A 26,391-nucleotide genomic window follows, 5' to 3' on the forward strand; every position below is an offset into this window, starting at 1 on the left:
CCTTTCCTTATCTTGATTTCCCTGAATCCCACCAATATTAATGCAAAATCCAACATTCAAAATAGCCTCTGGCTTTCATAGTCCGCTGTTCTTTATTAAAAATATTAGTTGTCTTTTGCATAGATTAAGAGATTACTTTAGTTTTAGCTTCACGTGCAATTCCACATACTTTGATCAATATCTTTTCTCCTTTGCTGTCCCAGTTCTCCTTTCTTCTCCATTACCAGCCTTCATTGAGAGGTCAGTCTCTTACTCAACACACCCTTTGGAATTTAGCAGATTCTCCTCCCCTATGTCAGCAAATCCAACAGATTCCTCAAGCCCCGGGACTTTCTTTTCCTCTCTATTTTAGCACATCTTGATCAACTGTTTCTCTGTGGGTTTTTTTGTTTGTTTTTTTTTTTTTTTTTGTCCTCTACATGAAGAATCTGCAACTTTCATGTGACATTTCCTCAAGTGGCAATGTTCTTGAGAATTGTTCATTATATTCATTTTTTGACATCATTTTTCAGTCTTCATACACTGATTGTAAATATTCAGTAAATTCTTTTCTAGAGCACATACCAGGGAGTGATACCCTTACCTTCATCTACATCTATTTCTGCCAAATAAAATTCAAAGTGCATGTCAAAATATTTCTGTTTTCCTTGCATCATGACAAGGCAATTGTACATATGATGACAGGAAATGGCTTTGGTCAGAATTCCATTTTTTTTTTCTTTTAATTGTTGGATGTACAGAACTCCCAATTTTATTTAATTAGATAGCACTGGATGATCCCCCTGCAAACACAGGATGGATATTTTTTTTCTAAATCTACTTTCCTTAAATCTATGGTAGCATTTGTACCTACAATAGGACTAAAATCTGATGCCCAAATTAAATGCTCTGAGATTATCTATAAACTCCAATGTTTGCCAACATTTTATCAGAAACTTCAGGGAAGTTTTATTTTGTTCTCTAGGACTGGTGGTTTGTTTTGTTGTTTTTTTTGTGTTGTGTGTTTTTTTTTCTTTTCAAAAGTAGCTTCCACTGTTCTTACATATATCACCCAAAGAGGTCAACTCTTTCTACTCTTTTTTTTTTCCTCCACCTTCCCCTTTTTCTTCAGACTATTTCCTGATGTTCTAAACGCTTCCTTTCTAGCTGTGTTCTTCTCTGCTATTGCTGTGCTACTTCTTCTGAAGAAGTGTAAACTGCAAGATCAATGCTCCCTATATTTTTTCCTCAAGCTTCAGATCTCTAGATACCACATATCAGCTTAAGTAAGACACAAGAGACAAGCGAAGTAAAAAAAAAAAAAAAAAAAATGTAAGGTGAAGAACAAATTTAAAATGGTTTAAGGCCACTCAACAAGAATTTAATTAGAGTATATATCAACATCATGCTTGACATGGTTGGTGCAAAAATGGCAGACAGTGCTGCTTACTTCAGACCATCCTTGATACATCACATAGAAAGAGACACCAGTAAGATCAATTTTGAAATATTGATTGACTTGGCTTGAAAAATCATCACACACAGTGACTAAGGATTGGATATCCACCTGTACAAGCTTAAGGGTCAGTCTCACAGTGAGAGTCCATAAAAATCAGGTCCCCACCATTCTAATTATTTTAGAGAAAAAATATATAAATCCAAGGTTATTTTAAACTCCTTCATTCATATGGTTAAAAATCAGTCGAGACTATTAAATCAATTTAGCAAAGTATTTATTCATTATTCTTCTGTTAATATCAGTTCAACATTTTATCATGTTGTATTTAAAAGCTGTAATCAATATTTTCGTTAACCAATTTCCCTTCATGAATGAGCAGTTTCTGCTAGCAAAAATACTATAAGTCAAAATATTGACAGCTGTAAACAAATTTTGGTCTCAGTAAGAAATTCTGGTCATATTCTGATGGGAATAACTACTAAGCAAATACATTTGATTTATGTTTTTATTTATACCTTGGCAGTATGATTCACTTAGGGTAATTTAGCTGACCAAGAATGTTACTACTAAGTAAGGTATGGTTGTCAGATTTAGAAAACAATTAGGGGTATATTCCTAGCTCCTTTCCCTTTTATTGTGACTGTTTTGGTATCTCCACCACACTACAGACACTACAGAGACATTGAGATTAAATCACAGTACATTAAAAAAAAAAAAAACAACCCTCTGTGACATACTTCACTGGGATGCAATTAAAAAGTGTTTTCTATTTTTAAAGTGGATTCCTTTTCATTGAAAAAAATGCTTGCTTCACCAATGAGTAATGTTATCACCAGCAACAAGGAAAGAGTTGTGTTCTACCAGACCAAGGAGAACAGGAAAGAGAGGTCATGCTCTGAGACAATTATTTCAATCATCACACACAGTTACTTGTCTCTTTCATCCCCTCTCACTTTCTCTTTCCACAGAAAGTTGCAACCTACTAATGTGATGACTGAAATTGGTCAGCAAACTCCTGGGAGTGAGAAAGAGGATTTATGTAGAATGTAGAATAGCAGTGATTGCATTAGAGCCAGATGAGTAAAGGATTTGTAGTATTCATTTATTTTTCTTAGCTATGTGAATTTAGAATCAAATAATATTTTTGATTTTCTTCATGTTGAGGGATTGCTACATTCTGAGAACTTATTAAAATGGGAAGGATAGAGAGAAAAGGCAAAACAAAATGTAGAGTTTTTGCACAACTCTACATTTTTATTATTTTCCACATCTTTCTAAATAGCTGCATTTTGATTAAAAAAATAATAAAAAAAAGGAAGACTTCTTATTTTGAAAATGTAACATAACCTCTGTAACAGGCTGTGCAACAGGCAGCCGACCAGAAAATGCCCAGTTCTCTATGAACACACATGGTGTTGCTCTCCAGCTGCTGCGTCTCCTCATTTCTTCACTGCATCCCCTTCGCTCCCCCAGCCTCCTGCCTCTGCCACAGGCTCCAGGTGCCAAGGGCAGTTCAGAGCATCGCCTGCACTGAGTGACCAGCACACACACCTGGCTGGCTGGCTCCTGCATCTCTCAGCTGATTGACATTGCTGCCACCGCAGAATTGACACTGATTTGGATCTCACTCACCTATCCAGCCACCAATTTAGAGAAGCTTGAAGACATTTCATACCTTTGAGATCTCTATTGTCCGTCAATGTGGCAATGAGTTCAAAAAGGATTAGTGAAAAACTGACAGCAGCACAGCATGTAAGCCTCATTTCTTAAGAAGCCGAGCTGACACTTGTGCATTCAGTTATTCATCAGTGAAACTCCAGGAAATAATACAAAATTCTGAAGCTTCATACAGCAAAGAAAACAGAAGTAGTTACAGAGGTTCCTGAATTTTTAAAGTTTAACTAAAATGAAGATGGGAATTCAAATTATCAAAAACATTGAATCTATACAGGAAGTGTTGTGAACCTAGGTAAGATATGATGTTTTAGTTGCACAAAGCTAATAGACTGAATTAAAGTGAAAAATGGAGGTTAATGCGAACTAGTAGAGTAGCAACTGTAGCCCCATAATAAAATTAAAGTGCCTAGAATTAAGGTATTATCTCCTGTGTAATTGTACATCTGCGCTGCATGATCACGCATCCTAACAAATGTGATTATCAGCCACCTGAGCAATAGGTATTTTGTCAATTCTGCACCAGTCCAGTAAGCACAAGTGCTAGGAGCAGCAAAATTAGGAAGATGCAATAAAATGAAATGGACTTAACAGAACAAATGGTTACCAGAATTACTGAACCTATTATTCACCTTACTAAATACTACAGCAGAGTACCATGCATTGCATTATCTTTCTGTAACTACAATTCTCTATCCACATCAAAAAATATTTTGACCTAGAACACAGTATATGATTGTACGCTAGAATTTATGTTTCTAATCACAGTGACCACCTGTGATTAAGATGTCCAAATTAGGCATTTACGGGACAAAACAAAAGGCAATCTTTCCACCTTGAAATGAGTAGGATGATGTACAAAACAGAGAAAAAAGATATTTGAGTGCCCTTGGAATTATCAAGAATGCTGAGTATTTTCATACTCTTTTGATGCAGTGCTGAGAGGAAAATTTCAATGGGGAATTCTACAGCTGCATCTGCCAGTATTTCAGAAAGTAAATGAGTCAGGCAGTAACAGCTAATTCTTTAAGTCTGCCTTTCATATCCCTGCATGAATGGTTTAGAGACTATTAAGGGCTTCATGAAGAATTTTTTTCTCCCCATCATCATGGTTTCAAACATTAACATTTTTCATTTAAGCCCAAAGAAGTAAACAAGGAAACACGTGCATCAGTGTTAAGATCAAAACTGCAGACTCTTCCAGAAGCAGTATTCTAGCCTAGGCCCATCATTTTCTCTTCAGATGTCTTAATTTGAAACCTATTTCTGATAGAGCCTTTGAGAACAACACTGCTTCCTCACTGCTGACACAATTACTCTTCAGATTGCTGCTAACATATTCACCAAGAGAAAACTGTGTTAGGTTTGAAACAACCCCTCATTTACAGGTCTGTATTAACCTTTAAATTGCTATTACAGTACTGCAAAATTCCCTCTGTGCTAAATAGAAGTAGTAGTGCTCTAGTTAAACTAATTTTTTCAAGTTCTCTGCCCGCAAGCATTTGTTTTATTTAGAAGCTTCTGCATTCCCTGCTGTTTAACAAGCAGCCACAACTGAGCAGCTCTCTCACCTTCTCCTTTATTCCTGCTGTGTAAACTAAGCAAAATACTGAGGGTTATTTTATCTAAAGTATGACCTGGATTTGTTAAGTCAAGCAGAGCAAGAATCAGCTGATCTAACACATATAGCAAGAGTTTCATTTATATCCCCATAAAACCCAGTGAAATCAGTGGTGGGGTCTAGAAGAGAAATAGGGGAGGGCCAGGTAAGTTATTTCCTGTACTAAACTATATTAATGCTAATATGGCGAAGAATTTAAAACCCACCTTAACACTCAAAAGTCAGGAAATGCAAAGTTACGGTCCCCACAAGCACCATAACTCATGTTCTTGTCCACATGCATTATTTTGTATTGCATCCTGTTAAATTTATAGGAACCATGTGGATTGTTATAGTTGTTCTGTAAAGTATTACTTCAAAATTCTTGACTGGAGAACATGAGGTCAAACAAGAAAAATCCGTCAGTGAATTACACAGCCACAAGCCTGAGCCTACCTGGTCTCTGCAAACAAGCAGAATTGTATGTAAAACCTGGAATTCCTTTGTTGGAGCTCGACTATACCATAAATGATATCACATCTAACTACCATAATGCCCTCTAAGTGTCAGCACTCCACAGACAAAAATATTCATCTATATATGTATAGTCTGAAGTGCATCAGCTGGACAGGAGTTACCCAGGAGACAAGGTATGAAAAGACAAGCTCTTAAACTTCTCTGTGTTGATATGTCATAAAAGCTGAAAAATTGCAGATTTCCACTGCAAGGGAAAGTGAGCAGTGAAAAACTAGATCTCCAGTCTTTGACAGGACTGGAAAGGATACCAAAAAAATGAACTTACCTGAAAACCTTTAACCATCATTACACCTATAGTTCCATATAGGTGATCTCTTTTGAAGTGCATTTAGCTCTCAAGTGTGCTAAGTTCATGAAGTTCCGTGTGACTTCTTAAGTAAAAAAAATGGTTTACTGAATTTTACAACATATAGTCTGTTCACTTATTTGAAATTTAAATTAAGTGACTTGTCAGTAAGCTGAGGATACAACTTAGATTTCTAGTCACGGCCAAATATCTCAAAGTTGTGCCACACCAATTTTTATTTTCTCCATCTTGGTTGGCAACTGTTGGTTTCCAGATGTCATTGACTTATGTTAACATACTTCACAAACCACGGAATTGAGGAGTTTCTTTATAAATGCATTTGTTACCTGCCAAATATCTATGTTTAATTCTATGTTTAAAGTCATTCGCAGGAGAGAGAGATTAACATGAATGGTTTATATTGTTTTAAGATGCTTTTTAAGTACATTCTGACATAACTAGAATACCTAACAAGAGTAACACTAATCTCATGTTAAAGCTTGTATAGCCACAAGCATACAAAATCATTGTTCTCATGCTGACACAAAAAAAAAAAAAAAAAATATTGCAAATTACAGGACTTTTTGCTAGATTAAACACACTTCTAATCCTGCTCCTCTTAGCTCAGCTGTTGCTTCAAGGAATGTCTCAGGAGGGAGGAGACATTTATTCCTACCAGTCATTCTGCCACAGCATTTGGTAATGCCCCAAATTTAAGGCATGTGGCACAGATTGTCCATTTTACACATCTTGACAGGAGACTATTGTAACATGGGAAGGTGTTCTGTCCAGAATGCCGGCACCACAATAGAAAAAGATTTGCTTCAAAAGGTTCTCTCCACGTGCAAGATGGAGAGAACCTTCCTCATTCCTGCTGAAAGGGATCAGCTACTGAAGAACCTCTGGCTCTCCTTCATGGTTTTCAGCAGTGCATTTCTAGTCCTTGTTACAGCACAGAGAAGTCTGGAAACCATAAATGTTCAAGTTCCACTAACAGAATGCAAATTTAACAAACCTACTATGTGCATTTCACAATTTGGGTGTTTGATTTGTGAGGCTGGAGCTCCTGAGTTCGCAATAGTTCACAATGTTATGAAATACTAATATTTTACCATGTGCATGTCAGCACTCAAAAAAGAGAATGACTTGTTTAAAATAGCACCAATTGCCTGTCAGCTCTGAAAAGAGAAAGGACAGAGCTGCCTCTGGCATTCAAAACCAGGACAGAAAGCCTCCAGCAGGCAATGCAGGTGTAATCCTGCTACCAGCAAACAGCTTACTCTCTAGCTCACCCCTCAGAAATAACTTCAGTCCCAAAACAGCCTCTCTCTTCTAGATCAGAAACAACCCCTAAGGTCAGAAGCAGGATTTTGTCCTCAGCTGTGTATGTCTGCAATGACTGGAATATTTTGAGCAACCCCTGCTTCTGTGCTATGGTCTCCAGCTTCCCTTACCAGACTGGTACATGAAGCAGCCAGGCCAACCCTGGGGCTCAGTGACCTTCAGATGACTTGACCAAACCCCAGACTCCTGACTTTGGCCTGAGAGCAGAAGAAGAGTTCTTTCCTCTGATAAACACAGAAGAGGGGAGAGGAGTGCTTCAGTATGAACCATCTAAAACATCATTTTTCTCTGCCGTCAATATAAGGAAGATATACCATTAATAATATCCCAAGTGTCCTGAGGCAAAGTCATGAACTCTGGAATGGAAGAAATGGAAAAAAAAAAAAAAAAAAAACATTGATCAGAGGGAGGAGGGAGACAGTTTAAGTGACATAGATATGGTGAAAGAAGCCCAATTTATGTATTACCTTAGCAGTCTACACACGTAGCTTGTTATCAGAGGAAACAACCTGATTTTCTGGAGGCGGTGCCTGCCTAGAATTATTTAAAGCATGAGAAAATTGTGTGTATTCAGCAACTCTGAAAATCAGTCTGGTAAATTACCCACAGTCATCTAGAGAAAGTAAATTTTAGAGACCAAGTTCAAAAACTTCTGTGAAATATGACAGTGCATCACAGAAGCCACAGAACAAGCAAGCAGGCAGAGTCAGAAACATTTCTGGCACCACCATTCTGTAAGTCTCCCTGTAAGCACTAGACATCACTGCTTCTGCAGTACCATAGGAACATAAGGCTGCTTAAAGTGAGAGACAAGTAAGAACCTCTAGGCTAACAGATGTCTCTTACAATTGATACCCATGCATGTAAAATAATCCAGATTAAAAAAAAAAAAGTTTTACAGGCTAAGAACTAGCAAATAAAAGGAAGAAAAAAGAAATTCCTAACTATATTTCTATACAGTGTGAAAATAAAAAATAAATAAACACATTTATATACTGGTTATTGGTTATAAAAGATGCAAAGAACACTGGGAATGAAGCAAAAAAACATTTTCCAAGTAAAATTGAATGGAAATCTGGGGATCCCTTAGTAAGTCGATGTCTTTAAGAGATTTGACTCAACTCCTGAATGTACAAAAACCAGCCTGAATTTGCAAGAGGAAGGATTTGATTAGAGATGGATAATGCCCTGAAACTTCAGAAAAAGTATAAAACTGGTAAACAACTGTGCTTAAGATTTTCCTGTTGCATTTGACTCTATACTTCGGTTTAGAATAACAAAGAATGCAAGGAAAGCTCATACTTTTGATGCGAAAGTGTGTTGCAGGAGAGGGGGATTCATTTTATAACTCAGATATGTATCTTCTGCCACTCAGCCTGGAGTGTAAGACTTACCCAGTCACTCCCATTCACTTTTAGAAGAAATTTCATCCACATTTATCCATCTCTCCCTGTGAAGTTGGAATAATACTGGCTTGACTGGGACAGTCACAGTGCAAAGTACCCCACCATCTTCAGAAAAGGTACGAGACATCCTTTTGGACCACATTTTGACTGGAATGTAAGATTTCCTCTGTCTCCCTCCTCAAGCCATGTCCTCAACAACTTACCCATTTCCATTGCCACCTTAGAAAAGTAGGAGATAGCGCCACATGTGAATGGTTCTCACACACTTGAAATTATTTTTAAGCAAGTCAGTCACCTCAGTTGTGTTTCTTTTGTCAGCCTTGTCTATGAACTTATTCTCTATTTGTCTGTCCGCATATGGTGCATGCCCTGCCTCATTGTACTGAGGCTCCACTGAGAGCAAAGCCTCTAGGCACTACTACAGTGCATCCGACAACAAACTCAGCAGGATACTAATAGGCTGCCTTCATTAACCTTTGTTGAGCGAACTGTGTTCCATCATATTTGCACTTTGCACATTTGTGATGTCTCAGAGATTCATAAGGGGAATTTTAATGGCAACAGAGCCTATACACTAAATTGCCTGTCCACTGAAAAGAAAGAACCTTTGTAGGTGACAGACTTTTTTATTTTTCCTCTCATCAAAGCAGTGGCAGCAGTTGAGAGGGCAAACAGAACAGAGGACTGGATCAATAGAGGAACTTCACAGAGGATAACTAATACAGGGAAATGGCTACAGAAGATGCATCCACTAGGTATTCAAAATAAGGAGACAGGTTCTGAGAGAAATAGCCATCAGATAGCATCAGCGCTAGCTGGTGAGGCAGGGGCAGTCCAGTGCAACACATTTCTTCCCCAAAACATTCCCATTACCACTCCAAAGACACCACAAAAACCAGAGTCAGAAAGCTGAGCTGCAGAATGACTCTGACAGAGCTAACTTTTGAGGGTAAACAGCCTTTGCTGCCTTTGAATTACTTGTGTAAACTCCATAAAATATTTAAGACTGACTTTTCAACTTACTGCTCTCACAGATCGAACAACTGAAATTCAAAGTAATGTTTAAGCTGTGCAGAGGATGATGACTGAACAACTTAAAATTTTATATATCTTTTATGTACAAAGCCTAAAATATCTCTTCCTGACTTTCTTAAGCAAATCTCCTACAAACGTTAATCTTTAGTTTCTCACCTTCTCAGCATGATAATGAAACATCTGCAGGTTAGATGTAATGTAAATTAATGACTTGCATTTGATTAGTTTGATCCAAAGGTACGAAAAACAAGAGTTATGAAACTAATAGTTTGAAGACATAGAAAATAGTAGAGAGAGTTACAGCTGAATGAGCATAAAAGCAAATTAGAGATAGCCATGTGAATAGAAATGAGAAAGATTTTCGGAGCCATCAAAAACATGTCCTGTAGGTCTCACAACATTATGATTTATTAGTGTTAGCTTATATTAAAAAAAAAAAAAAAAAGGACAACAGAACAAACGTTGATGTTGCTGCTTTATATTAGTCAATGGGTACCTTTCTAGCTGACATTTCAAGGAAACTCAATAACTTCTCTTAGCTGGAAGAAGTGCCCTTGCCTCAGACCATGAGGAAAATTAAACCATAATTCTCTGTCTTTCAGTTTAATCAAAGTCTGCAGAAGAAGCCTAACTGTACTGTACAAGTAGGGGAGGAACAGTGAAAACACAAAAACTCAGCAACAACCAGGCAACATCCAGCTTCTGTGTTTCCTATTTATATGTTGCTGAAACAAAGATTCAAAGCATTAACAATTCATGTCATGTTCCTGCACTGATTGCCACACCTTGTTAAATTGCAACTTATCTTCATGAGTACTCTTCAAAGCAAGAGAAAAAGCTTCATAGCTCATCAATAAACATGAAAGAGTAGTCTTACAGAAATTTAGCCACAACACATTCAATTATTTCAGTGGAATCAAAAGCAAGTCTTCACATTACCCTTTAAGAATGAAGTAAAATAAGGGGAAAACCTCTGTGAAGGGTCAAATGTTTGAAAAGCCTTGCTCTACAGCATGGTGAGGAAACTAAAAAGGTCAAGAAAAAAGGTACAGTCTTTAAGTGGGTGTTTCTATAGTTTTTGTACATTAAGTGAATAGTTAGGAAGAATTAGTTTCATAGAACTGTACAATTGAGGAAAAAATATGATACCTGCTGTTAATTACAGTTCTCCATAGATGAAAAAGATTATGATCATTTGTAACCAGTGATCTGGAATGTTGCTTCTCTTTCTTTTCAAAGACTCAGACAGGAATATTTAAGATCCAAATTACCACTTGGATGATACTTGGTGTTTATTAGCCCCCCCCCCCCCCCCCCCCCCCCGCTGCTAAAATGGATTCATTAATATTTAATCTAAAAACAATTAATGCAGGATGTGAAAGGTTAGGTTTGAAATAAGGTGTGATACAAAGGGGATGGCAGGCACCCTGATGAGCAGCAGATTGGCTCTGATCTTTCGCAAGCCAAGCGAGATGTTGTTGTTCTGCTATGGATGAAAGGGCTCATTATCCCAAAGATAATTGCCCAGATGCCACACCAGTGAGGTCACACGAAACACGGCTGTGGCTGCTGAACCAGTATTGCAGCTAATTAACAGTAAAGGCTGCAGGCAGCCATTTTGTCCAGACCTCTCCTTAGATGCATAGCTTTCCCATCCCGTTAAAGTTAACCATTTGCCCACCCTGGTTTTGCTGCTGAATGAAAACATACTCTCACCTGTCAGAAGAGCAAACACTTCAGTATTATTTTTACAGCATTAAAATCCATCCTTTTGAACACCTTACTTATTTCAAAGGAGCATCAGTCATTTACGTCACAATGTCACACAGATTTGGGACCTCTTTTTGTTTAAAGCAGAAAAAGGATGCATCAGAAATTAAGAGTACAACTTAAGTTCTCAAAAGAGCTAACTAATAGGAAGCACGAAATAGCATTTTGACTTTTCATGACGACTATTTTTTCTGCTGTTTCTCATTCTGGATTATATGCCCTACTTAAGATGAAAGCATGAACTGAGACCTATTGCTTCTGGTGCTTTCAGAGACCAATCTATTTTTTTGCCATACCTACTTAGAGGAGCAGTTTAGTCAATAATGCTGCAGTAAATTCTATACTTGAAAACTTCTGAGCCTCTACAGAATCCCTCTTGCTTTTAATGGGCATTTCACATGAGTGCACACAGCCATCCAAGCGGAGTTTACTGAAGTATCTGAGGACTTGCCATGACAACAGTAGGCACACCAAAAAAGTAGTTTTTCAACAGTCTTTTTCAGATCCTATAATTTCTTCCAGTTTCTTTTGACTGGCATCTGGTATGTTGTTATTGCTTTGAAAAGCAACGATCGAAACTTGATAGTTACACATTTGTGCAACAAAACTGACTGGAGTTTCAGCTCTTTGCCCTTGTGAATTCACATCAAGTCTGGTATATATTTATAGCTAAGAAGTATTTAATGCCATAAAAAGTCTGTGCTTTAAGGCTGCAAAAAATGCCAGTTTCCCTTTTGAAGATCGGTCACATTCAATCAGAACAGTCAGAATAATTTTCTAGGAGAAAGTAAGTCATTCTCTTTAGAGTTAAATAAATTGTTTTGGATCTACTTTTTTTTTTTTTTTTTTTGCCAAGGGGAAAAAATTTGGTTTTGCGTTCTTTTTGACCCATACACATTTTTTTTTATTTTATTACTACTATTACAATAGCTAAAAAAAAAAAAAAAAGTTTTCTCAATCCCACAACTGTTGGTTTATTCTCTGAACCATTTAACGGGAGATCTTCCCCAAGATTTCTGTAGAAAATGATGCCATTCCTACACAAGACACATGCAAAAGCCTGAACAGCCTCCAATGTTGAGAAGCCTGCTTTCATCTGACATCCAGCTTTGCCTGGCGTTACTCTTGCCTGCCACCTGCAGTGTTTTGCCACTGCAGCTTCTGAAGTATTTGTCTCATTTCAGAGGGCTGGTGCTCTGCATAGCCTCATGCAAGATTTATTTTTGTCGTAGTCATCAAGGCTAAGGTTAAATAAGGTCACGGGTTTTTTGTTTATTTGTTTCCCAGCAGCTTCTTTCCAAAAACCTTTTTGTTAGGTTTGTTTGATTTATCATAAATGTATTATCAATGAGGCCATGTTTGCCTAACTTTAAAATTTGGGCATGCACTTAAATATATTATACATACATATCTATGCACATATATTTGAGGGAGAGCCACTTTGGATACTCTTTACAGCGTTCTGCCAGGTTTTTCTGACCATATGAAGACACATCCTTTTTCGAGGTTTGGAAAAAATAGTCAACGGCAGGCAGTATAAATAGTTAGTGATAGCAGAGCAAAATAAAAAGAAATCCAAGAATGAATCTCTGGGGAACCATAACAGCTGTCACAGAATGGCTGCAAATAGGTAAAACCTACACTGGAAAAAAGATATAGGGATTATTTTTTCAAGGTATGCAAGAGGATTCCATACAACGTAAATCTGCTCTGAGAGAACTTGTAAAGATTAACTTTTTTTGAATATATGGTAGGTAATAGGGGCTTTTTCTGGCATGTAAAAACCATAAAAAATATAGCTTTCAAACAAACCCTTAACTGTAAAATTATTGTCTTCTTTCACATACATATATGTTTATGCCTATGCTTTTACCACAACTCAAAGAATGATTAATTAGCAGAGCACACCCTGTGAGAAAGTAAAGAAACTGTTAGGCAAATACAAGATTCATTCAGGCTCAGCCCTTGTCACAGTCTTGAGATCCACTACAACATTAAAATTATTCTCTACATCTGAGATTTAGTGAGTTTAGAGATTTTAACTTGGAACAGAGAAGAGATAGAGGAAGAAAACAGACAACTTGACATAGAAGACACTATGCTGACTTAAATTACACTTTTAAAATGCTGCCAGATTCTGTGCTTTCCAGTCTAACCTATTAAATAATTTCTACTAAGAATCAAATTTATTCATAAATAGTTCCAGAGTGCAAAATGTCTCATTCAAAAAGGTGTGATTCTCTTGAAAAGTCTGCTTTTAAAAAAATCATTTATATTTTCTTATGGAAGCATTCAAAATGTTTTAACCATTGAAGCAGGCATCTGAAAAGAAATCCAGTTTGGGTTTAGAGATATGAGAATATTGCTTTAGTTAAGTTCCAGGTTTTGCATGTTTTCATGACATTATGCATGACACTACACAACCATAATATTCTGTTATGGTGTCATAACAGAAAAAAAATCAAAGCAACCTGGTAACAGATCAGCAGGAACACAGGAAACGAAAAGACTTTGCAGCATACATACATAAGTAACACATATTGAAAATTGAAAATGGAGTCCTAGAATTTGCTTGAAAACAGGAATAAACATTATGTAGATGTCTCAGTCCATTGTATAGGTATAGAACTTCCAAAGAAGGCAAGCAAGGAAAAGGAGAGATTTTCAGTTTAGTATTAATGGGTCTTTAGTAGCAGATAGTTAAACTGGACAGAGCAGCAAGATGGAGCTAAAGGGAAATATTTTTAATAGGAAATTTGAAGTGAATCATTCTTTGAGCAGTAACAGAAATGAAAGTCACAGTGACCTGATGCTTGGAGACTAAATGCTGCTATCCAAGTTTATCAAGCACAGTATGTGCACATTTTTGAACACTGGAGAACAATAAAGATCTGAAAAAAGCAATATTTAAAAAAAGAACACAACACCAAGCACATGCTTGACATTCTCATCTTCTAGTCACAGTTTTGCCTGCAATACAGATACTTCTGTTTTTGACAAGTCACCTTTTAGCACCGTGATGGCTGAAATTTAGGGCTTCTGCAGATGGTGAGATAGACGCTGCCTTTGAAATAACTTACTTTAACTAAATTTCTTAAACTACATCGACCAACACAACATACACAACTATTACCTGTCCCTTCTGAAGGTGAATGAGGCTGTATAAACTAGAAAGACATCTTTCAAGTTTCGCACACTACCTTGGGACACCTGTTTTGAATACTTATGTGTAAGTTTCATAAAGTTGGCCTACTAATAAGTAAATAAAGAGGCATTCTGTTCCCTCCCAACAGTATAAATATCAATTTGACATTTCTGTCTGTTATGTTTGGGATTATTAATTCTCTCTTTCTCTAGGCTGCAAAATCGGACATGTGGCTACCTGGTTGAAGTACATAAATAACACCCGGAGCAAATGCTGCAAACAGTACTGAAACACAGTCTTGGATGTTTGAGGTATAAAAGCCTGCTGCAACGTCTGGATTTAAGTTTTAGATTAACTTTAGTAAAGATAGTATCATAGAGCAGGCTGTTTGCTGCACAAAAACAGTAGCTAGAATCTGAAAATGTAAGAAATTACACTGACTTGTAGGCTGAAACAAACTTCAAGGGACTATCTAACTAGTACAGCACAATTGTGGGAAGGAAAGCCACTTTGTAGTCCTGCTTGGCTGGTTGGGAGGCAAACTGAACAACTGTATGTGTATATTTATTTTTAGAGACACATATTGGGTGAAATCAGTGCCAAATGGAAGCTCACAGAAATTTGTAAGTAATGATGTGTGTTACTAATTTTACTGTGTGCTTCTTTCAGTATTGTTTCTGTTTAGTAGGGTTGTATAAAGTCACAAGGTGTTACAAAACTATTTTGAACTTAGTACATCAGGCTGTTCAGGAAAGATAACATCTAGATCAAAAAAAAAAAAGAGTGAAAGTTTAGAATCAAAGTTGAACAACTGCTAGTATAATGGTGAGCATAATGGCAAGCCACCAGAGCACTCTGGGTCCAAGTGCTAAGGAAGCAACCAGAGCTTACCACACATTCTCTATAAATTGAATAGTAGGATAATAAGAGGCTCTGATTGCAATTGTGCATATTTGGACTATGATAAAGATAATTTTTTCCTTTTTTTTTTTTTGTAGAGCATAACAAATATTCTTTCAAATATTTCTGAAATTCAGTCCCTCTCTGTCCTCTCAAAGTCATACAGCAAACCATTTCCCACCCTTCTCCTCCACCTTTGCCATACGTGTGGTGACCTGCCTCTCCCACCTTGCTTACAGAGCCAGCCAGATCTGCAGAACATTTTACTTGACAGCAGTGAGACTCAGTGTACGCCATCCATTCTTAAAATAATAAGAAAAATTAATTAGCTTTGGCTCAAGACAGCAATGTCTCTGAAGGTATCAGAACTTCACAGAACTGGAGTGTTCTGAAATACTCTAGAGGAGGAATAAACCAATCTGGAAATACTATAGAGGAGCAATAAACCACACTGAGCAATTTTCTGAGTTTCCTCAGACACTGTTAATATTGTGGGGGAAGGTGGAAGGGGATGAAATTGCATCTCTGTTTCTAAGCTGCTTCCATGGTGTCCTGAGACTACTGTGACAATTTGGATCCAGGATACCCGTTTCTCAGTAAGAAATTGATGTATTTCTCTCTCAACACGTTTGACAGGTATGTACACTTATATAGAATAAAGGCCCTGGAGAGATTAAAAAGTCAGGAAACATGAACTACTAGGGAAATCAAGTACATTTCCATCCTCTGTTTTAACTAAATCCCTACCACTCTAAATAAGTAAACAAACAAACAAGCTCTCCCACTTTTCCAAAGCACTGAAAATAGCAATCGGGTCATCTTTCCCAATTCCAAGAATGCTGAGGTTTCTGAAGTAATTCACAAGTAAGCCCTCCCTCTGTCCCTACAGAGTATAGTTCTTTCAACGCAACAGCAGAAGACAACATGGTACACCTTTATCAGACTGGGAAGCTTCCAGGTCTTTCCAAAACCATTTTGTGATTCATTTTTATGAAAACCTCATTATGGAAATTGAAGCCAGGCTACCTTCTTTTACTGATGGCTCAGGGAAGAGAAAAGAATAGCAAAATTGGTGCTTTGCTATCTCCCCACACAACTCTAGTCAAGTTCACTTACTGGTGTCTGGTTCTTCCACTACCAGTAACATTCACTACAATCTCTGAACCAACATGTGCAAATCCTTGCTTCGGTCACCAGTGATAATGCAATCCATGAGACAAAATGCAGCAGTCTTGTGGTGGTCTTGCCTGCCTCTGACTGCCCTACTTTGAATTTCCAGAAACTCCTCTTTCTGCCATGCTCAATTCAGAACAGCACAGTGTGCTGCTGTTCTCACTAGCCAGAAGAGAGGGAGGTCTAAGAAGGCTGCATGTGGCACCGTGCAAACATTGACTGTTATATTTACAGCCTAATTAGAAAGAGGAAGAGAGCATCACCCACTAAAATGAAATTACAGTCTTTCCACCTGTGCAAGTGCCTACTGCCCAGAGTATGCTCCACTGCATGAATCACATTTTGCCCTTCCTTTTTTTGCTGCTAACAACTCTGATTAAAATCCCTTTCCAGTTCTTCACTCTTCCTCCAAATCAAAGTCATCACATAATAACCTACGCAAATGATACCACCACAATGTCACTATTTTTTCTTCAAAGTTATTTGCCCATTTCATTCCAAGTAGTTTCACAGTAATGGAAACGCCATTCAGAGATGAATAACTTAATCCTTTCTCTTAATGGCCTTCCCTATCTCTTCTGTTTGATTTGGTGTCTTTGCTGGCTCAGTATCTGTTTACTGATATTTCTGGAAGCTTATTTTCTAAAATATTTGTACAGTGGCTAGGCAAACTTATGAATATGCTCTTATAACTGCTTTCATTTTAACAGGAGCGCTGCAAAGAAGATGCTGGTTTAAGTCATTACAGCCTGTCAACAAAGATCAGTTAGCTTTGACTCTTCAGGTAATTACCCAACTTGAATAACTATAATGTAAAATATATAGAGAAATAAATGGAATTAACAGCACAGTGCAGATACTGATTTTCTCTAGGTCTATACCAATAAGTATACAGAACAATGAGATTAGTTTATTTGAAAGAAGACTGTCCAATTGCATTGTTTAAAATATAGTAAGTATATTGCAAGTTATTGGACAGCCTCATCTAAATCACATTAAGCCTTTATATAGAATCATTATTATGTTGGAATTTCGTCTTCCCTAAAGAGGGCTAACTGGCATAATATATCTATTAGTTGCATACGCATCTGTGTTATGCACACAGTAGATTTTAGAAATCCAAGGGAAGCAGAGATCAGCTGCATTTGGTGTCAGACTTCTAACACATCAACATTATTCAATGCAAGTAGTCACACAACAGTCAGCAGCTAATTCCAGAAACTTTTAAGGGGACAGTTCATCATGTCTTAACTTTCCATGCAAATATAGTAATTCATTGCCAGCTAATATGCAATTCAACAACACAAATATGTATATCTATACATATATATATATATATGTATATACACACACACACACATAAACTTAATAGCAATGTTTAAGGTATCTCTGTGAATCCTGTCATTTTCTTGTGACCTCTCCATCACATGAGCATCATAGTTATCAGGTGACAATTTATCTTACAAACTGCTCTGCATGTTGCCTATCCCTTGGTCAAGCCAGCTAATTTGGATACCGTGTCTTGCTTCCTTCTGGAGTCTGTAGAAACTGTAACTCTAGAATACGTGACAACCTCATCCAATCCCACAGCCACCTCTCAAGACTCTCTTGCTGTTTACAGCTTTTGTTTTCTATTGCCAGTACTTCCAGTCTTATTGTTATTGAGCATAGCTCCAAGGATCTCAAAGCATACTGTTTTGGTTAGATTTGCCTTAATTGCCTCCATATGCATTCACAACTGTATGTGACTGAGAAAATGTGGGTTTGTTGCTGTTTTGGTTTGATTTTTTTCTTTGTTGGTTGGTTGCTTTATTTTTGTGTTTTTTAATTATGGAGAGTTTTTTTTTTAGTTGTTTTCAATTCCCATTTGAACAAAACGTCAATGGTAACAAACCAGAGTTCACTGTCTCCATTATGTAATTTAGTCAAACAAAGAGAGCACATTCTGAACCTACAAAATATTCCAGTAGGCACTCTGCTGTTTTGCCTTTCCTCTTCCACCAAGTCATAGAATCACAGAATCGTCTAGGTTGGAAGAGACCTCCAAGATCATCTAGTCCAACCTCTGACCTAACACTAACAAGTCCTCCACTAAACCATATCACTAAGCTCTACATCTAAACTTCTTTTAAAGACCTCCAGGGATGGCGACTCAACCACCTCCCTGGGCAGCCCATTCCAATGCCTAACAACCCTTTCAGTAAAGAAGTTCTTCCTAATATCCAACCTAAACCTCCCCTGGCACAACTTTAGCCTTTAACCCTCTTGTCCTATCACCAGGTACGTGGGAGAATAGACCAATTCCCACCTTGCTACAGCCTCCTTTAAGGTACCTATAGAGAGCGATAAGGTCTCCCCTGAGCCTCCTCTTCTCCACGCTGAACACAATCCCAGCTCCCTCAGCCTCTCCTCGTAAGACTTGTTCTCCAGACCCCTCCCCAGCTTCGTTGCCCTTCTCTGGACTCACTTGAGCACCTTTATGTCCTTCTTGTAGCGAGGGGCTCAAAACTGAACACCATACTTGAGGTGCGACCTCACCAGAGCCGAGTACAGGGGGACAATCACTTCCCTAGACCTGCTGGCCATGCTGTTTCTTATACAAGCCAGGACACTGTTGGCCTTCTTGGACACCTGAGCACACTGCTGGCTCATATTCAGCTGACTATCAACCAATACTCCCAGGTCCTTCTCTGCCAGGCAGCTTTCCAGCCACTCATCTCCCAGCCTGTAGCTCTGCTTGGGGTTGTTGCGCCCCAGGTTCAGGACCCGGCACTTGGCCTTGTTGAACTTCATACAGCTGACCTCAGCCCATCGGTCCAGCCTATCCAGATCCTCCTGCAGAGCCTTCCTACCCTCGAGCAGATCAACACATGCACCTAACTTGGTGTCATCTGCAAACTTACTGAGGGTGCACTCAATGCCCTCATCCAGATCATTGATAGAGATATTAAAGAGAACTGGACCCAGTACTGAGCCCTGGGGGACTCCACTAGTGACCGGCCTCCAACTGGATTTAACTCCATTTACCACAACTCTTGGGCCCAGCTACCCAGGCAATTTTTAACCCAACAAAGTGTACACCAGTCCAAGCCCCGAGCAGCCAGTTTCTTGAGGAGAATGTTGTGGGAAACGGTGTCAAAAGCCTTACTGAAGTCAAGGTAGACCACATCCACAGCCCTTCCCTCATCCACTAAGTGTGTTACTTTGTCATAGAAGGAGATCAGGTTCATCAAGCAGGACCTGCCTTTCATAAACCCATGCTGACTGGGCCTCATCGCCTGGTTGCCCTGCAAGTGCTGCGTGATGACACTCAAGATAATCTGCTCCATGAGCTTCCCTGGCACTAAGGTCAAACTAACAGACCTATAGTTTCCCTTCTTGTAGATGGGCATCACATTTGCTAGCCGCCAGTCGACTGGGACCTCCCCTGATAGCCAGGACTGCTGATAAATGATGGAAAGCACCTTGGTTAGCTCTTCCGCCAGTTCTCTCAGTACCCTCGGGTGGATCCCATCCGACCCCATCGACTTGCGCACATCTAAGTGCTGTAGCAGGTCACCAACCATTTCCTTGTGGATTGTGAGGGCCACAATCTACTCCCCATCCCCTCCCACCAGCTCAGGGTACTGGGTATCCAGAGAACAACTGGTCTTGCCACTAAAGACTGAGGCAAAAAAGGCATTGAGCACCTCAGCCTTTTCCTCATCTCTTGTCCCCCCGCAACCAGTAAAGGATGGAGATTCTTCTTAGTCCTCCTTTCTGTGTTTATGTATTTATAAAAACATTTTTTCTTATCTTTAACAGCGGTAGCTAGATTGAGCTCCAGACGATCTTTGGCCTTTCTAATTTTGTCCCTGCACAGCCTTACAACATCCTTATAGTCCTCCTGAGTGGCCCGCCTTCTTTTCCAAAGATCATAAACCCTCTTTTTTTTTTTTCCTAAGCTCTAGCCACAGCTCTCTGTTCAGCCAAACTGGTCTTCTTCCACACTGGCTTGTCTTTGGGCACATGGGCAACAGACCACTCCTGAGCCTTTAAGATTTCCTTCTTGAAGAGTGCCCAGCCTTCCTGGACTCCTCTGCCCTTCAGGACTGCCTCCCAAGGGACTCTGCCAACAAGTGTCCAGCTCAAAGTTTGCCCTCTGGAAGTCCAAGATAGCAGTTTTACTGATCCCTCTCTCCTGACTTCACCAAGAATGAAGAACTTCACCATTTCATGGTCACTCTGCCCAAGACAGCTCCCAACCACCACATCTCCCACCAGTCCTTCTCTGTTTGTGAACAAGGTCAAGCAGGGCACCTCCCCTAGTAGGCTCACTAACCAACTGCATCAGGAAGCTGTCTTCCACGCTCTCCAGAAACCTCCTAGACTGCTTCCTCTGAGCTGCATTTTATTTCCAGGATATGTCTGGAAAGTTGAAGTTCCCCATGAGAACCAGTGCTGGCAATTGTGCAACTTCTGCCAGCTGCTTGTACAACACCTCATCCGTCTCCTCATCCTGGTTTGGCAGTCTATATCAGACCCCCACCAGGACGCCTGCCTTGTTGGCCTTCCCGCTGATCGTAACCCATAGGGACTCAACCTTATCATTCCCAGCCTCGAGTTCCACAACATCAAAACACTAATATAGGGAACCACACCAACACCCCTTCTGTGCTGCTTGTCCCTTCTGAAGAGCCTATAGCCAATCATTGCAGCACTCCAGTCATGGGAGTGGTCCCACCAGGTTTCAGTGATGGCAACCAAGTCATAGCTTGCCTACTGCACGATGGCTTCCATCTTCTCCTGTTTGTTGCCCATGATGCGTGTACTAGTGTAGATGCACTTCAGTTGGGCCACTGCCTTTTCCCCCGGCCCTGACATTGTTCCCCCCAGCTCACCTCTAAGGAGCCTTATTTCAACCTCGTCCCCCTTCTTACCTAATTTAAAGCCCTCTCAATGAGCCCTGCCAGCTCCTGGGCTTGGATTCGTTTTCCCCTTCGAGACAGGTGGGACCTGTCTGCAGCTATCAGGCTGGGTGCCGTGTAAAGCACCCCATGGTCAAAAAATAAAAATAAAAAATTCTGTGTTGGCACCAGCCTCTGAGCCATGTGTTTATCAGGTGGGCTTTCCGGGTACTCTCTGTACCCCTCCCTGCCACTGTAGGGATGGAGGAAAACACCACCTGTACTCCCGCTCCATCTACTAATCGTCCCAGTCCCCTAAAGTCCCATTTGATAGCCTTCAGGCTTCTCTCAGCAATTTCATCGCTGCCAGCCTGGACTATCAATAGAGGAAAGTAATCAGAGGGGCAAACCTGGTTGGGAAGGTTTCTGGCAATGTCCCTGACCCAGGCCCCAGGGAGGCAGCAGACTTCCCTACGGGTAGGGTCAGGCTGACACATAGGGCCCTCTGTTCCCCTGAGAAGGGAGTTGCCTACAATGGTCACCCGTCTTTCTTTCTTAGTGGAGGCAGTCTTGAGGCGTGGAGTTGACTTCCTTGCCCTAGGCATTCTCCTGGGTAGCCTTTCCACCTCATCCTCACCCACCAGTCTCTCAAGCTCCAAGGCCTCAAACCTGTTGTGTAAGGGCACCTGGAAAGGTGACGCTGGTAGGGAGGAGGGCTCCCTGCGACACCGAGCAGGGACCTGTTTCCATTCCTCCTCATCTCCTAGGTCCCCTTCCTCTGCCCGACAGCAACATGACAAAGGGTCCACCACTGTTTGGGGTGTCTCACCCCGGTGCCTTTCCTTCAGGACTTGCAGGGAGTTGCTCCACCAGTCTATCTTCTGCTCACACTCCCTCATGGACCTCAACCTCTCCACCTCCTTGAGCTCTGCCACCAGGCTGACCAGGTCATCCACCTGCTCACACACCTCACACACAGTGTCTCTGCCGCCCTCGGGTGGCAGCAACAGGCTCAGGCACTCCGTGCATCCAGAGACCTGAACTGCCGCATTTTTGAGCGGGCAGTCAGTCTGGGTCGCCACAGACTTTCTAGAAAGAGCTTTCTGCCTAGTGCAGGCCACAGCGGTTTAGCTATAGGTAGACAGCCGATAGATGAGCTGTTCTCCTGAGCACGAAGGGATGCTCTGCCCTCTCTGAGCGCGCAGTGCCCACGCAAACTGCCGCACCATTCTCTGTTTGCCCGTCCTGGTCGCCCGCCTGCTCCCTAGGGGCTGCCTTTGAAGGGCAGGGAAAGAGGCGCTGGTGGCTCCGCCTACGGCTCGTCAGCCTCTCTCAGGAGGGGCTGCCGGGCCCAGGCGGCTCTCTGGGCTGCCTCAAGTGGCCTCGATGCTGGAAAAAAAAGGCTTGTTCCTCTCCACCGAAATCTTTAGTAAAAGGCGAAAGATTTATATGATCTGAAGAGAAACTAGAGTCATTCCATATGAACTCATAGATTACATATGCTACACCAGTGCTTCACTGGAACCCCACAGCCACCTGACTGGTGCATGCTCTGATATTACTACAGCTATTTCCCATGAAGGGCCCTATTTTTTGGAAACAACCTGCCAAGCTTTAAAAGCTTCCTCAAGCTGAACTGAAGTTCATTTAGCTGAAGAAAGCATATAGCATCTATGATCCTTCCCTTATATTTTTCAATCTCAAGGGTCCTGCCAGCATCTCGTTTCGCCTACTATTACCAGATTTAGCAGTCATGAATACATTTTCACATCAATGCATTTTTTGCTTTTTCCTCGCTTCTTTTAAACATTTCTGTCACGTGTTTCTTTTTATCATAGGGAAGCAGCTTCCACTAGCACATTTGTACAGCTATTACTGCCAGAGTACATCAAGTGCTCCAAAACTAGTCACATGTAAGACTATTGACAGACTTATTTTTTGTTGGATTATAGTGCTTGCAGATATGATAGAAAACAGAACACTGCTTAAACTTTGTCCTGATTATTTTCCAGAGCTTCTACTCTGAATGGGGCTCTTCTTGCCTTCATTTTCCTTCTCAGATTATTTTCGTAGTTTGTTTTATCCCTTTACTCTGTATGGGTCAATAACCACTCAGAGGCTGGCAGAGGGATTCTAGTTCATTCAGTGTTTGTTTTTTAACACTAGGGACTCTGCTTTAGAAGCCTGTCCAGCTTGATGTCTTTATGATAGAGCTCTCAGCCACCTCAGCCTGGTCCACTAGCACCTGTCCCCTGCTATAGCAGGTCTATATGCACTGTTGTACCCAGTAGAAACAGAGTATTAGTACTACTTCTGGTGACTTTTTGATCAGTTTAATCAGACTAACCATCTGGGTCATTTCAGCTCTCTTTCCAAACCTGTAATAATTACAGCTTTTGAGTAGATCATTGACAACCAGCTGCACTGAACTAGAGTTCTCTGAGCGGCTCATAATTAATTCTCTTTAAAATAATTGTCATTTCTGAGTAAATAGCAACCAGGATCAGATGGATGAAAAGAATTCTCCCTTCCACCCCCAACTGCCAGTATTAAAAAAATAATTAAAAAAAAATTGGATGTATCCTTGGCACATCTTGCTCAGAACAAATAAAGCTGGAACGTATTACACCATCTATAACAAACGGCATTTGTTTATACAGATCAAAGCTTTCAGAACACGGGACTGTCTTGCTCCCAGTAAAAGCTATCTCCAGCAAATAAATTAGCACTGGGTAATTTAATCTATGTTTAGTCAAGTAACACGAGGTCTTCTTACAGAGAGGAGGAGAGCCAGAAGGAAAGGTACTCTGAATGGACTCTCAAACAGGCAGATTTCAAGACATCTCTGGCTCACATCTTGCAGCATGCTGCTAGCTGAGAAAAATAACAATAATAGTAATAATAAAAAAACAAGAATACTAATCAGCCTTTAAGGTAGTCAACAAGCCCCTTCCCTGTTAGCTCCCAGCCACCCCCTGGAGCAGCACAGCTAGGCCCACCACCCAGGCTGGGGCGGCAGCGGGGTGGCCCTGCAGCACCCTGGCCCAGAGGCACCCACTGCTCCCCAGTCCCAGCCTGCACCTGGCATTGATATCCCTCTCTTGTGCCCTGTGTGTTAAAATAGTTTAAAGGAAAACACAGATTAGTTCCCTCCCCCAGCCTAACACGCATCAATTCAATAATAAAAGGTTGTGAGCATATATACATGAGCCAGATGCCCCCCTGCCCCATAAAACAGAGGGGAAGTCTGCAGCTTCTCCCCCTCGCCCTGCTACCTCAGAGGCCTCTGAGGCGCCACAGCAAAGCCCCCTTCCCCGGCCCTCCTTTCCTGAAGACACATTGCCACCTAGCAACGGCAAAATGTAATCTGCAGCTCACAGGCCACCAGCTAAGGCTCGAGAAGATGCTTTACACAAAACAAACACACTGACACAAAAGTCGTCCAGTTCCTTTCTTGATTTCCTCCCTGCGCTGCTCGCTGCGCGATGCCCTCCAGTCAACTCCCTGCAGCAAGGTGGCGCCAGGGGTGGCTTCAGGGTGACATCCACCTTGCGCTGAAGGGAGGGCACTGGGGTGTTTGCACCCCGTCTGTCTGCAGTACTTAAAGCCGGGATGGTGCAAAGCCACAGACTTGTCTGGGAAATGGGATGAAAGAAGCAGCAGGAACACAGCAGGTTAAAAGAGGCAAGAGTGATTCAGGATCTTAAAAGATGTCTTTGACATGGGAGTAGGAATACTTATGTTGTTTGTAGACTTCCAGAGCAAAAAGTTTTAAAGTTTCCTATCCAGGTTATTTTTTTTTATCTTGTATCCTGTGAGTTTTTTTCCACCCCACATTTCACACTTATTTTTAACAGGAAATGAGACTTTGGGGTAGACAGTACCAAATATGATACTGCCCAGGGTAACTTGGGTTTAAATGCTAAAACTGCTACAAGTTTTCAGCACCAAAATATGGATGTCATCAGTAATGGTGGCCTCTTATTACAACACGAGATAAGGGAATGAAGTGTAACTCATTGAATCAATTGTATTTCTTCATAAAGCCCACTGAAATTGTTTGGATGTTTTCCATGGGGACACCAACCCAGTAAGTTACTCTACAGTACTTAAAAAGAAAGAAAACAAACAAAAAAAATGCAGTTATTTTAATCAATAGCGTCCTCTGTTAGCAAGGCACCTGCATGTCCTAGAACAAAGGAATGTGAATACATTCATGAGGAGGCTAGCACATCTCACAGCCAACTTCTGAGACTGAAGTTAACAAATTCATCTGTGAACCTGAGCAAACCTGAAGGCAAAAGCACCTCTCATTGATTTAGTGCACAGTACTGCACATTGACACTAGATATTGTTTGCTCTATATACCACCTTACAATAATATGCACTCTTACGGAGACCTTATACAACTGAAAATTCCAGACTGCAAATATTTATTTCAATGTCTCAGAAATGAATTGGAAAAAATGGTTCTATTTGGAATTGCACTGCTGCTTCATTGCCCTCTCTAATGTATTTCTAGAAAGTATGACACTGAGCTAAAAATACAATACCTTCAAATTACAGCTGTGTTTTTACCCCAAAACTGAAGATAAAGTCATCTCTTACAAACATAGAGACAGCTATTTCATACTACACACAAATCCATTACAGGTTGTACTTTGGGCTTTTCTCTTTATAATACTGTCTTACATTTCGGTACCACTTCATAGTTCATTAAATGGCCCAGAAAGCCAGAGTAAAATGTATTAATATGTTTAAGATTATTGCATGTTCATATGCAGATGGAAATGTGTAACTGTTCCAAAGAGAGCAATATAAGATAAATAACTGTGAGGTTAAACACATCTACCAGTTTAAAAGGTAGCAGTGCTGATAGACAAACCTCAGTGGTACAAACCTACATCATAGCCATATCATCGCTTGAGGTTAAATTAATTCTTGGTGAATGTGACGCTTCATTTAGCAGTCCTTCCACAGCAGTTTTCAAATTATCTGAGAGAGCCAAGTGCTATTAACATACCACATATAAACCCAAACATACAGCAGTCTTGGCTGTCACAGCAGGGGCAGCTCCCCCACACCTTGGCTGCAGCATTCCCTGGCTCAGTAACTGAACTGGCTTTAATCCATCCCTGTCAGCACTGACCTGACAAAGGTGATGCTCTTTCAGGCAAATGCCCAAGTTTGACCTACT

At 40.4% G+C, this 26,391-nt stretch overlaps 1 protein-coding gene across 5 annotated transcripts in view; it reads right to left on the reverse strand.

Moving 5' to 3' along the window:
• The window catches only part of LOC310898915 (uncharacterized protein), a 186,563-nt gene extending 175,942 nt beyond the window's left edge, over positions 1-10,621 (reverse strand). For 4 of the 5 annotated variants that reach the window (XR_014583848.1, XR_014583849.1, XR_014583850.1 and 1 more), the window contains exon 1: positions 10,470-10,621. Coding sequence is in view for 1 of the 5 variants with exons in the window: in XM_083834638.1 (XP_083690764.1) it covers positions 6,990-7,103; positions 7,194-7,230 (151 nt within the window). In the remaining 4 variants the exon portion in view is untranslated. Of the gene's footprint in view, positions 1-6,989; positions 7,104-7,193; positions 7,236-7,346; positions 7,742-10,469 lie in introns of those variants that run through there. The other variant, XM_083834638.1, reaches the window with a different exon arrangement.
• Between the last annotated feature and the right edge of the window lie 15,770 nt (positions 10,622-26,391).

This window comes from Anser anser, assembly GCF_964211835.1.
Source record: "Anser anser genome assembly, chromosome: 4".
In the NCBI taxonomy this organism is placed as follows: domain Eukaryota; kingdom Metazoa; phylum Chordata; class Aves; order Anseriformes; family Anatidae; genus Anser; species Anser anser.